The 14586-nt window shown below is 38.1% G+C and overlaps 2 protein-coding genes across 2 annotated transcripts; one reads left to right on the forward strand and one right to left on the reverse strand.

The window, feature by feature from the left end:
- The first annotated feature begins 353 nt into the window (after window positions 1-353).
- Window positions 354-2999, forward strand: rnf181 (ring finger protein 181). Its single transcript, XM_067521495.1, has 6 exons — window positions 354-497; window positions 1136-1261; window positions 1338-1474; window positions 1687-1802; window positions 1901-1975; window positions 2065-2999. Exons 2-6 carry the CDS (start codon window positions 1176-1178, stop codon window positions 2122-2124), a joined length of 474 nt encoding a protein of 157 aa, XP_067377596.1. The 5' UTR covers window positions 354-497; window positions 1136-1175; the 3' UTR covers window positions 2125-2999.
- Window positions 3000-3119: 120 nt separating this feature from the next.
- Window positions 3120-13841, reverse strand: tmem150aa (transmembrane protein 150Aa). The gene is made up of 8 exons (XM_067521494.1): window positions 13690-13841; window positions 9482-9757; window positions 9173-9220; window positions 8973-9059; window positions 8471-8538; window positions 6882-7009; window positions 6581-6758; window positions 3120-5887 (listed from the first exon to the last, which is right to left on the reverse strand). The coding sequence occupies exons 2-8, from the start codon at window positions 9544-9546 to the stop codon at window positions 5586-5588; spliced, it is 876 nt and encodes a 291-aa protein (XP_067377595.1). The 5' UTR covers window positions 9547-9757; window positions 13690-13841; the 3' UTR covers window positions 3120-5585.
- Window positions 13842-14586: the final 745 nt, after the last annotated feature.

The following is a 14586-nucleotide window of genomic DNA, read 5'->3' on the forward strand; positions in this document are numbered from 1 at the left end:
CAGTAAACCAGTATGTTATTTTGTATTTGTGATGCCTATTTTTGTAGGGGCGGCTGTAGCTCAGTTAAGCAGTCGTCCACGGACCACAGGCTCAGTGGTGTGATTTCCGGTCTCTCCTGGCTACGTGTCGAATTGTCCTTGGGTGAGACACTGAACCCCAAGTTGCTACCGGTGGGTCAGGTAACCACTTTGCATAGCAGCTACCGCCAACGGTGTGTGTTTTTGTGTGAGTGGATGAATTAGAAGCACCATTATGGATTGCTTTGTATAATAACGCCATATAAGCGGCCATTAGCCATTTACCAATAGAATTTGTGTGGAAGCCATAGGCTTAAAGCCAGTAACATCCTTCCTCAATATTGCTCTCAAGAGCTGCCAAAAATACTTTAAAGAAGAAGAAAGAGGGCGTGGATCGTTTATGTGATTGGACGACCTACCACCTGGTTTATCGTCATACCCGGAAGAATGACAAATAATTATTGCTGCTAACATTTCAGGTAAGTCGAGTCACTTTCTGTCTGGCTTAAGATTGGTTTACAATTGATATTCTTTCATAGTATTTTTTGTCTATTTGTTTGTTGCGTCAGACTTTAGTCGTAATTGTACCTGTTATAACTCATTGAATAACCTCAGCAACTTGTAACGTGCCCTTGTTTATCAGACAGAGAACACTTTTATTTCGATCTTGTTTAGCTATTTTGATGATGATTTTACCGAACATTATGGGAGAAACCTTTAGCCGTGTGTGCTTGTTGAAAACTACAATTATGGTTTCGTAGAGGAACTACTTTTGTGTTTGTCTGAGATCAGTCAATATAACACGGGTGTCTTTAACAGAAGTCCTCGCCCTGAGGCGCCTGAGCATAATTTAGGCATCCATATATCTGCTCATGTTCACTGATGGGTATCACTAAAAACAATGTGCTATAAAGTCAAATGCTGTTAAAGTATTTAATAAAAATGTGGGCCTTGTTTCATTTTCGACAAGTATTATGTATAGAACTATATTCAATGTGGTAATAAACATGTGTAAAAGTCGTGCATGTTTGTAGTGAACGCTGCATTTCTGTCCTGGGGTCATTCACTCAGCATAACTCGTTTGTCATTTTTAACGAAGCATCGATATGTCTGCTAGGTATTTTAACGCAAACTAGACAAACTTCGGATAGTCCATAATGGCTTCCTACTTTGATGAACACGACTGCGAGCCCACCAACCCAGAGGAGCAGTATCGCCAGAATGCACTACTTGAACTAGCTAGGTGAGGCTCAATACATTTCATAGACAAACAATTTATGCTGATCAGTAATTTACTGTTTGACTTCTGGTTTATATAGGTCTTTAATGCAAGGTTTGGACCTACTTGATTCAGGGCTGTTGGACATGTCAGACTGGGACCAACGTCTTCCTCCTCCAGCTGCCAAAACTGCTGTTCAGACTCTCACAGTGGTCATCATTTCTCCAGAGCAAGCAGGTGATCACCATTTGCTCAAGTAGTGATTATTGTTACATGTTTTGAGTATAGAAACCTTTTTTTCTGTTATACCAATGTTTAAAATATGTAGAGAAAGAAACTGATAATATGCGGTGGTCCACAAACCTGTGTGGATGCCAAACCATGTTTTTGCGATCCTTTCTAGAAATAATACCATTAGTGGGATTTAATTGGTCTTTTTGTTCTTACAGATAAAGGTCTCAAATGTCCTGTGTGTTTGCTGGAATTCGAGGAACAAGAGACCGTGCGAGAGATGCCTTGCAAACATCTTTTCCACTCAGGGTGTATACTGCCCTGGTTGGGGAAGGTAAAGCATGCAAATTTCAAAGTCACATTCTACAACAAAAATCTTTTGATGTTTGTCTAATAACATTACCTGGCTGAATGTTTTTTGTGTTGCATCAGACCAACTCATGTCCCCTTTGCCGACTTGAATTACCGACTGACAATCCAGAGTATGAGGAGTTTAAAAAGGACAAGGTGTGTAAACGTGCACTGAATGTTACAGTTGTTCTAACAAAGCTCTCAACATGGCATCAGTCCCCAACTGACTCTTTCTTCTGCACTAGGAGAGAAGAAGCCAGAGAGAGCACAGGCTGGATTATCTACATGGAGCCATGTACACATGACAAGACAGTACTGTGACTTTTTACTTCAGTCTGTTTGTCTTTTTTTTTTTTTTAATATACATTTGAGCTTTAAATGCATACCATGTTTAGCTGTATTAGTTTAAATAACATGAATTATTTAAAGACTGGACTATGTCGGAATCAATTACTGTGTTTGAAATGTTTTTCATAAAAAAAAAATAATATATATATATTTAAAGATGATTTTAATTGTAAAGTGCACTTCAGCAATGAAGTGTATACAATTCTATAGATTTTTGGTAAAATGACTTTAAATATTTTAAAAACTTAAACCTCCATACTAAATTAAATAAAACACATATGTTAGAGGGTCACTGCCTAATAACCCCACATCTTTCAAACTCTGCACCTTCAGTGTGATGAAGGCTTTTAGTAAATTTGTGTCTTAATATTTTTTTCATATTTTGACAAACTTGCTTTAGAGCCTCAAAAGAAACTCTACAACTTTTTAAAAGGACAAACAGTAGTCCACATGAGTAAACTGACCATTTTTGTAACACTGCTGGAGTTCCTTCTATAACTTGTCCCACCTATTATCTTTTGTTTTTGGTGCTTTTGAAATTATTTTTCACTCCCGTACTGAAATCTGGCCTATTCTGAGAATCCAAAGCATTACTTTTCATCTGGCCTACTAGGAACAACTAGTATCAATAGCACTCTGTTAAAATAGCCGCGTAACTTGACCATTTCAGACTTACACTTTATCTACATCTCAGCAATAATTTGGGTAAAACTTTTGGACCATCATCATGACAGTCTTCACGCTGGATTTGAATTTTATCCAGCACTATGTATGTATGAAAGTTTCTATTTCTGCTTGCAAATAAACCTTTTTATAAAAGCAACCACACAAATACAGACATTTCTGGATAGATTATTTCATTGCCCATATGTTCAGTGTTTAAAGCAGCAAATTACTGATTGTGGTGTATGAGAGAAACAAAGAAAATTCTGTTTAAAGAACAGCCCATGCGAACCAGCTACCAATAATTTATTTTTTTTTATTTCGTATTTCAATATAAATCTCTGTCAAATGAAAATACCTAACTGAAAGACAAATCATACATATTTACAGAAGTTATTTAAAAAAAAATGTTTCTCTTGTATTTGGGGACTTAATTACCATTCTTGAACTTTTTCAAATCAAGGAAAAATGATGATTATATTTATAGTTTCTGTGTTGTTATACTGGTATTGAAATACAACATTCTCCTACAAACAAACCAAAAAGGCTATAAAATCCAACTTTTCATATGACCTGTGGCAGATGGTGTTATGGTACTGAAGTATTAGTTAGAAAATAAATCTAACCCTGCTTATACAAGCTGCCATTTGTAGTCACCCTTTGTGACTCGGTTACAGTATGGTAAAATAGGCTACAGTGAAATACAAAAAAAAAAAAAATTAACCATGTTCCCCTGGCACAGTGAGAGGGGTAAGGCTGAAACAACGGACTCATACAAATTCATACACCTGCTGCTGACAGACAGAAAACCAACCAAAGCTCATAGAATTCCAGTCTTTTTTGGCAAGATTTGCAGAATAAGACAGGACTGTTGCAGTCTCAGAAAAAAGGGGACAGTTAAGTAATTTGCATAAAAAGTAAAGAAAACGTATCTGACACGTAAGTATGCATCTCGTGTCACAGCAGCTCCAATGTCCTGCCAAATGCGGACACATGTTAATACAGAACTTACTGGACTGAGCTGTGGATTACTGAGCCATCATATTAAATACTTCATACCGTAAAACCATTGTGAGATGGAAAACATCTTGGTACTCTAGCTTTCACCTTTAAAAAACATTAAACCCACAAAAGATAAAAGAGGTAGGTGATGTGACCTTAAAAATGTGTATTGCTGGCATCCAGTGATTAGACAGTTTAAAAGTATCAACACTACACAGAGGGCAGAACACTGCGTGGACACAAAAGAAATAGCACACTTAAAAACAAAAGCTGTATGAAACCTATACTGTACAGCATTAGCTTTAGTTTGAGCAGTGATAGTTTGTGGCAGTCTGGTGTTAGACTAATTCACAACACAAAAACCTCAATAAATGACACACTGACCTTAGTCTAAAAACTGTAAGTTATTGTCTAACTTTTTTACTGTAATGAAACCATTGTGATGGCATATGGTTTATGGCACGAGGTTTAAATTCACCTTAGTTAACACCTGTGAATAAAATAGCTAGTGAGAAGTCTTTGCATTGTTTAACAGAAAACAATAATACACAAATAAGGCTTCCAAAGGTCCAGCCTGGAATCAAATTGGTGTGTGGACAAGAGTTGAGTTATTCTGTAAATATAATAGTTGGAATTATAGTATTATCTTCTCACTTGTATAACTGTCAGTAGTAGATCACTTCAAATGTTGTAGTGTTAAAACAAAGGAGCCTGTGTTCAACTCCAACACACTACAAAGGCATTATTTACTCCAAAAGAGTGAAACTGTTCGGATGAATAATGGTGATCTGATGGTGATTATTGCATCGCACATGACATTCTGTGGAATTAAATACAGCGCGGAATGTAAAGGTTACCAAAAAAATAAGGAAAATCATAAGATCATGCACCATGTTGGACATTAATGGATGACGTCAGAGATTGTCGGTTAAAGGTGATTGTGATGCATGTGGACCTAATCGTTACAACAGATCGGACCAGTAGTTTTTGTGCAGTCATCCTACATAAACATGAGCTAAATAAATTAAGGTTTTATAATAGTGGCTGGAGATACAAAAACACGTATTTTGGTAAACAATAAAAAAAGCTATCAAAATTTGCATTCAAATCATCTGCATAACCAAATCAGTTTGTCAAGTGACACAAAGGTGTTCTGCCAATCATTTCTTATGTTTAATTAAAAAGGCCTTATTCTTACAGCCTGTAAAAAATATGCAACTACTCCTGTTTCAAACATTCAATATTTTCTACTTACTATGCAAAGTTAAAATTAAAACGTAAATTGTTATTCTGTCATTCAAAAAGTGTGCCGTGCAGAGATAAGCAAAAGGCCAAAACAGGTGGCAAAGCATTGGGTAATTCATGAAGGAGTGTCTGTGAGCAGAACTTTGTAGGTTTAAGGAACTTTCTTTTTCCACCAAGATGCCATTGATGCACAATTATAAAAAATTCCATTTAGCAGACATCTTACTCTAGTGATGTACTGCCCGAACCAACAGTTGTGCTGAAAAACAATTATGGTTACAGTACTCAACCGGCTCCGTACATTCAGTTTCATCACTACAGAAAACTGAACAGGACGTTTAACTGCAGAGCCTCACATCAATATGAAAAATAAAAAAATTTGTATAGCAGATGGGATAACCTGGTGTTGGTTTAGTGGTTAAAGATATAAGATTTCCACTCCTATGTCGTCTTGTCTTGCTGCCGCCAGGGACAACTGCAGTGACATTTCAGACTCTGGGCTGCAGAGCTACAACATGGCCATGCTCTCCGGAGTACAGTTGAGATGTGTAGATGTGCTGCTCCCTCCCGGGGACTTGAGGCCTTTGGCTGGCCCACCTAGTGTTGAGCCCCGTGTCCTGGGGCCCATCATCACACCCGTACCATGGCGCTGACTCTGTTGCAGGCCTGCCATCATGGTCTCGCTGGTGACGGTGCCAAACTCGTAGGTGAAGGTGCCGTAGAAGACCAGGATGTCCACAGTGAAGACCCACTCACAGATGGCTGCAGCATGCTGGAGGATGAAGCTCTCGTGGATGAAAAAGATGCCACCTGGGAGGAGGACAAGTTAAGGAGGACAAGTACATGTCTTATACATGAGTTGGTAAAACAAACAGAGCTAATGTTTGTACTTCACTAAAACTGCAGTTGCACACGAAGAAGAGAGTCCAAAATACGAGCATGGATCAAATTTACACTCATATGGACCTCTCAGGGGGATAAATACTGCTACTGCTTGCTTCATTAGAAGGAAGATATGGTTATCTTGCCCTTGATGTCCTTTTTCAGAGTTGAAAAACTAACTTTGCACAAGCGTCTCAAGGTCAGTGCACTGTAAAAAGAATATAATTTATATAAATTCTGACTAGCAGATCTACAAAAATGTGAAGTTAAGGAATCAAGTAATGTTGAACTGATGCACTTTGACACTGCCTGTTCTACCTAGAATTCAGGATGCTGTGTAGAGTTACATAGCTCTTTTTGACTTGATCTTAATCACACAAAAGTGTAACCAATAATCTTAATGATGACATTCAAGTGTGCAAGCACGAACATTATAAGAAACCTGGTACAGAGTTATCGAAATGGGGGCCAGTGGCTAATTTTGTTATTTACACTTCTCTCTGCTGTGAAAAAGGGCAATTGGCTATATGGTGTCCTGTACAGATGTCAAAATTAATTAAGAAAAATAGACAAAAACAAAATTAGAACATTTTAAGACATGTAAACAGCTGTAAAGGATACTGAGGACGAGAGAAACCATGGCTCCTAGCGCTAGAGCCACTCGGAAATGGGCCATCCAGTAGTCGAGTGCAGTCATAGCCACTCGGTATGTGAGTACACACTGCAGGCACACAAACAGCAGCCCGGCTGGAAATGCCACACCAGCACCCACATAGTGTAGGGATTTAGCGTGATCAACCTGACAGTCACAAAGTCAGATGGGTTATTTTCACTCATCTGAATGAAAAACAAACAAACAAACAAAAAAAAAAAGACAGCTGCCACTGTTTAAAGTATGTTTATTTATATCAGAGAATTTTACCTGGAAGTTGCCCACCATGACCAGCCCCACAGCATTGGTGCAGCCGGAGACCAGAGCACTGGTGTTAATCCAACAATGGTGGCTGTGTTCAATCACCTGGGCATAGCGCAGAAGGCAAACCATCACCACTGCAGGAAACAACGGAAGACATACAAACTTAAACTGCAGGAAATAACATTAAATAAGAATAATACTGCAATAACAGTAAAAGGCCTCTGATATAAAAGTGTAGGTTGGTGGGAAAATAGATCATGGTTTATGTCATTTAAATATTGGAAAATCACCAACATTTTTTTGACTTTTTTTTATGACAACAATGTACAGTACATACATCCAGACAGCTTTTATGCCGAGAAGAAAAATAACTCCTTGGTGAGAAAAAAGAAGAAATTAATAAGAGGAAATCTATAAATAAAAATGTAAGGACACAAAAGAAGATCATGACGGCTAGGAAAAGATTTGTTCTAATGAAAAAAGTAGGAGAGACAAAAATAAAGGCAGAGAGAGAGAGATTGTGGCAGCAGAGTAGTGATAAAACAAGACAGGATGAGAAATGGAGGAAAGCCATAGAGAGCAAATGCAGGAGAGAGGATTGGAGGGGTGGAAGGAAAGCAGCATTCATTATTGATTAGAGAGCACAAGGCTATTTCAAGACCCTCTAAATCTCTTGACAGCTAGTGGCTGATGTCTGTGGGCACCATGGAGGTATACAGACAAAGAATAGACAGATGAGCCTGAAACTTACCACTGCTACACTGATTAATTAGTGGGCAGCTATCTAAGCATCCACAGATCCAATCCGATTCAACTGATTTAACTTCATCACATTCAGTAGTTAACTATACATTTTTACAGTACTGTACCCTAATGTTTAGAAAATAAACTATTGCTATAGGTTAAGAAAGTTGACACTTTCAATGACCCAAAAAGAAGAAACTGTTTCATCTTTCTATCCAAGGGGAAATACTTTTATAAAAGGAAAAGTTTTATTTCTCATGGAGAGTTCGATAAGAAGGCTGACACCAATCTGAACAGAAAGCTACAGCCAGAAAAAAAACCTATTGCAGCATGAAGACTGGAAACAACAAACCTTATTCTGCTTCAGATTCATTCAGATTAATAATTTATCCATTAGCAAAGCTCACTAGTTAACATTTTATATGGTTTCTGTCATCAGCGTCAAAAAGATATGTAGTGGTTTTACGGTGAGTTTTATGCTGAAGCCATTTCTTTTCTCCCCATTCAGTCACTTATTGGACTCTTAACTGGTTGCACAGCAACCTCACAGAGACGCCTTGACTCCCAGCACAGAAATGACCCAGCACACACTGTCCCCAAAACCACATTTTTATGTATAAATGAGCTTTAAGAGCATTTGCAGGTTGACAATTTTACTATTCAACAGAGCCAAGCTAGTTGTTTCCAGTTCTTACACTAAGCTAAGCAAACATCAGTTGGTAATAGCTTCATATTTACTGTCAGACATTAGAGTGTTAAGAAAATTATATTTCGTACTTATCAAATTGTTGTACTATTCTTCTACATTACAATTTCACATAAGGGTGTGAATATAAATTGAGTTAAAGTACCCATGAAGGCTCCAATGTTGCCGATGAGACTGAACAGGCAGCTCTCTGGAGGGTAGGAGCCACATTTACTGAAGGAAGGAAGATAAAGCGACTTCAGTATCACAGGCAGGAGGTATAGTATGACTCAATGGAAGGCCACAGTCAGTACAGTGGAGAGACAGTATATAGTAGAACAAATAAAGTGAGTATAATTACATATGTGAAGTAGAGTTCTGAATTGAGAAATGTGAAACCATTTTGTTAATATTAGACCACATTGCAAAAAGCCTACACGTCTCCTGATGCCTTTCTACAAGAGTGCTTTTGTACTTGCCCGTGGTTAGAGGCTTATTTGCAGATTAAACAAATGCAGTTCATGCAGTGTGGGTTAATGACTGTCACAGAGCCACTGTAACAAGGTGCTAATTCATGCCATGGGGCTTTTGCTGACACAAAACTGCTTTTGTATTCTGCAGAAACAAAGACTTGACGTGCAGAGAGGAGGAGAGGTGGAACAGGAGACCTGATGAGGGGGATGTCCTGTAAGGTGCAGCATGTCTTAGGGAAGCCTGGTCGGGGTAGCTCCTCTGTGCAGGTCACATTGTAAGACCTGTGGCAGTGACACAATGATTTCAGTTCACTCCGCGCTGGTACCTGTGTCCAGGTTTATAATGAAAAGTGTTTTAACATTTTCTTCAGATAAACTCAAGAACCGTCACTTACCAGTTCTCCACCGGACAAACATGGTGATTCATCACAGCCATGGCATACCTATGGAGTGAACAACTCACCATTATTCATAGGCAGAAATGGCAAATGTTGACCACAGTGATGATACAAATAAAACTATTATCAAGAAACAATATTTTATTGAACTAGGCATAAAGGGCCATTCTGCACATAATACATATTGAAATAGCTACTTAATTGACAGCATGGATATGTCAGTATGCACATTTCTACATGAACACATTCCTGTTTGCAATTTCCCTTTTAATTGTTTAAAGAGAGACAAGTTTCACTTTAGCTCACACTATCCATATTCCTGTGATGGAAAAGGCAGATAGGCTGACAGGCAGGACGATCCAGGCAGTCATTGGGCTGGCAGTGAGCTGGCTTTGTCCCAAGCATGGGGTGAGAGTGGGGCTTTAGGCTGTAGTGGCGACGCGACAGGAGGAATCGGGTGGGGAGCGGGTGGGGACGAGGGGTCACTAACACACAGGAAAACACACAGGGAGGGCGGCATGGGAGGACAAAAGGGGGAATGGCACAGCTTTTCTTCTTAAGGGCCCTGCAACCAGCACCAACCTGAGGGAAGAGGGGAAATACACAGTTAAATAGTACAACTGAAGTATGCCTGCGGTATATTGTAATAATTGGTCTGTTGTGGTAATATGCCGGGAGAGTTCCTTTTACACATCTCCGCAGTGCCAGTTGTGTCTCATTCAAAATGCAACATGTACTGTATTACAACTGTATTACATTAGGGTCAACCTTGCCTGGCTAAACATTTTTGATTTCCAAGAACAAGAAGCAACAAATACCAGCTAACTCATACCTTCGGTTGAAAATTGCACTGACTCACTGTTCTACTACAACCCTGTCGTTTAACACCGTCTTTTACTTCCCCCAACTGACATGCTGATTAAAGCTACAATGAGGACAATCAACAGGCAGCTCAAGAAAAAAATAACAGCAATGTGGAACCTCGTAAGGTACTGTCAAGGGAAAGGTCAATCCTTGGGAGAATCAGGAATAAGCGAGGGCAGCTGTGTGGTGGAGGAAAGTGTGGGACAAAACAGACGTCATTACTTTACACGGTATACTGTTACAAGTGTGTCCTTTACTCAGAGAGAATATACAGTGAACCAGGTAAACTCGTCTAAAACAAGTCTAAATCAAACAAATGCTTGTTCCCAAACAAAAGTCACACTCAAAACAATACATTTTGTATATGCATTTGGAGATTTCTAAAGAGATAATAGCTGTAGAGAGGTGCAACCCCCGCCTTTTTTTTAAAAAAATGACATGTTTTACTACTTATTGGAGCATTTGTATGCATGCATTACTGTTAAAATTGTTAGAGACAGTATGAGGAAGCTTGTGATGTGTCATACATTTCCCATGGCATTTGCTAAAATGTTTCCTATTATGATGCAGATGTGGCAAAAAATGAGAAGTGTCTTTACTTCTGCAACATCAGACGTTGAACGGCTGTTGTGGCCTACTTCTAGATCTGTATATTATGATTGAGCTCTAAATGTTTTAGAACTGTAACAATTTGCACGTTTACTGATCAACATAACTATTTATGATCTATTTCTTGTTTTGAGGGATGTTATAATAAAAAAGGCAAAAACTTTTGTGCCCTGTTTCTCAAATGCGTATTTTCTGATTTGTTTAGTCTTCTATGATAGCATATCGAATATCTTGGAGTTTGGAATGTTAAAGACGTCGCTTTGATAATTTATGAAAGGTGCATTTCTACTAACATCTCCTGACATTTTTGTAGACAAAACAATTATGCAGCTTAAAAATAAAATAACCAATTACAGAAAAATAAGAAAGAAAAAAAAAACACTCCAACAAACTACAGTAGTCAACTCTGTCACAAGCGGCATTTAGATCCAACAGAACTATAACTTGGAACATCGCTGTGCATTATGAGATCACCTGAGAATGTGAGAAGAGCTATTTGTGTTGAAGGCAACTGACGGTAAACAGACTGATACTTCATACGTCAAGATACGTCAAGTATCATCTAAAACAGCTGTAGGCTGCTTAGCAACCACTTTTTCTAGGGCCCTGTCTATAAAAGGTAACTTAAAAATAGACCTATGGTTCTAGGGCAAGGAAGGGTCAAGAATTTATTTGTGAAAAAAAAATTGCACAGAGTTGTTTAGAGATGTCGAGCTAGTTTCATGGCTGCAAGATAAGGAATCCAAATTAAATTGAGATTACTGACTACTCTGTCAGAAAACAACAAAAGTATAGATAGGATTTAAAGGGAAGGGTTTGACATGGTTAGGACAAATGTTAAACTGTTTACAGACAGATTGTCTCTTATTTACATCCTCATACATTAAAGACAATGACTCACCCAGCCCAGTGACCACCCCCCATCTGCTACACAAGCACCTCCATCTGGATAGACATCATTAAACAAACATAAGCTGAGTCACACTGAGCCTCTGGACACTTACTCTTAGCAGCACATCTGACAGCAGTTCAACAGCTTTTGTTAATCGGTTCTGTGTGGCGTCTACTGCTGGCCTAACACTTGATCTCTTAATATTGTCTTCTCTAGCCACTTTTCTCTGACACTGCTTACAAGGTCCTTATAGGTTGCTCCGGTAACCTAGGTTTTCTTTCCAAAATAAAACCTTGAGCCAAGCTGGAATAGCCTCTGAATTTTACTTTGATATAACATGTCTAGAAGTTATTAGCAGTTTAGTTTTGCTCATCATTGGAAATAAAATTGTACTAGGCAACATATTTACCAGTTCTGAGCAGCTTAATTCCCTGCTACTGCATAGACATTTACCAAACACTTAAGTAAACTACATTATATTATAAGTAAATTTTGTTCCATGTTTACACTCTTTTTCCTTTGATTAACAAGTTCTTCTTTACCAGGGCCATTTTCATAAACAAACAGACTAGATTTTTATATGTTTGGCTCCACACACACACAACACAGTTTCCTCTCCTGCAAGTAACATTCAAATGTAGCCGTTTCTTCATATGGTTTCATGTACATGGTAGTCGTTTCCTCATCTAAAACCATGCAGTCAGCAGAAGTGTTTTGGTACAACTCTCTGAGCTCTGAGCAAAGGCCAGAATACTCAATGCAAGTTATGGTTGTTGAACGATGTTCATGCAAAATAGTGAAGCTTACAAATCATAGCAAGGAGAAGACAAGGAAACAAATTTGCAGGAAACAAATAAAGACTAGCTGACATTGATACATTACAGTAGTGGAAAGAGGTAGGGTGTGAACTGCCCTCTCACCCATCTGCTCTGGTACCTCTATCACAACAAAGCCATTTCAATTCAAAATAATAATAATAACAATAATAATAACAACAACAACAATAATAATAATACGCTCTGATGTGCATTCTTATGCATGCATGCATACTTATGATGCAAGCCAGGTAAATGGGCAATTTCAGAATAGATTCACAGAGCTGAAGCAAGTTGTCCATCGACAGAAAATGTAACTATTTTCACCATCAAAACCAGTGAAACCAGCCAAGGGATTTCTTGCTCTTCTCTGTCATACACAGTATATCACAGTAAACTGAATATCTTTAGGGGTTGACTTACATTTAGACTGGAATGGCTATGTTTATTCAATTTTGTACATCTTTATACATTGACCAATTCATCACATACAGGCATAAATTACTTGTAAGGACTTAAAAATAATAAAACAAAGTATTCTCATGTCAGTAAGTAAATAACGTTAATTATAATAATATAGTTATCATAATATTAGTTATCAATCAATTCATCATGTAATTATATAACATAATTCCTACAATTAAAGTAATGCAACATGCTTCACATACCTAAAAACAACAGTGACGAATAAACAATGAGAAGTTAAATGAAATAATTATTCTAAAATATTAACTTCTGTTTCTTACACTTCTGTCACATAATGGACAGAAAACTTTTACTTTGTTTAAACTTACAGTGACCTGACACACACACACACACACACACACACACAATGTTGTTCACATGCATTTACAAACATAGCCAAGACTATTATTACATGTATTTTAATATACTGAACAAGCCCCACAGGACGCCCTGAAGGATAACAACGTTACACTGTCTGCGGGGGGGATATATCAGCCCGAACCCAAGCAGCCAGACAGAAGAAGTGTTCGCCACTACACTTGTTAGACTCAATATAACTGCGACCGTGTACTTTTTGTTTTTCAGAAAGCAGAACTATATGTGTCTACTTGCCTAGACCACAACAAACGGAGCAGCATCACTGAGCTCGGCTGCCTGCACTGATAAAACGGGTACCACTGCCGTTAGCCGTGTTAGCTTCAACAAACCAAGCTAGCTAGTTAGCTTGCACTTTACAGTTGCCTCTTGACAATTGACGGTATCTTGATTTCCGCTAACCCAAACGATACGGTACTGGACACGAGGCGTTTACCGGACAAGAGCACGACCCTACTGGGACAGTCAGTAAAGGAAAATTAATTTGCACGTACCTTCACCCAGCTAATGCCAGCCACAGACCTCAACAACCTTGGTTTCCTTTTAAAAAACAGCGTTTTCTTATTAGATCAAGATAGCTGCATAAGCAATTTCCGCTTCTGCTTTTCAAAATAAGATAAAGTGTTCAATGGCTTTTGCAAAGTTACACATTATTAAACACAATATCTTTAATTGTCGTCCGTTAGTCGCACTGTGCTTACGTGAGTCTAATTATTCCCCGACGTTCTAACGTACTTATTGAGAAACTTATTTACACAAACAAAAGCGTAGATTCTTCAGAAGTTTAGTCCCCTGATAAAAGACAAAACAACAAACAACCAATCGCCTTATGATTCACCTTAACTTTTTGAACAGGCTGACTACATATATTTGGTCCAATTTATCTTTATATTAACGTTCTAGAGAAAATTAAGACGCTTTTATTTTTTGCACAATCACAAAATCTCTGGTCTTTTGTTGGTGTAACTAACTTGACAAAGCTCTCACGTTTGTCAGGCCCCTGAACGGAGCCTGCAATTTTCATGTAAAGTCAAATGTGTTCAGTAATGTAGTTTCTTTTAATTATATGAGGGATCCCATTTTAAATTATGGTCCATTGTTGAATGTGGAATTTCATGATTTCGGGATTGCAGTTACATGCCTGTAAACTTGCACAAAGGACATCATTTAACCCTATAAAACCATTTAAATACAGGGTTAAAAAGGCACGCATTCTTGTTTTGAAAATGTAATGTTGTTTTATGCTACTAGTAGCTGAGATTTAGAAACACTGTACAGGAAACCCTGAACAACCGGACAAATTATCCCACTATTGAGTTTTAAGTTAACTTTAAGATACTATAATAACTTCCCTAATCCTCATTTACAGTGCAATTGGGAAGCAGTAGGAT

Source organism: Channa argus, chromosome 11 (assembly GCF_033026475.1).
Source record: "Channa argus isolate prfri chromosome 11, Channa argus male v1.0, whole genome shotgun sequence".
In the NCBI taxonomy this organism is placed as follows: Eukaryota; Metazoa; Chordata; class Actinopteri; order Anabantiformes; family Channidae; genus Channa; species Channa argus.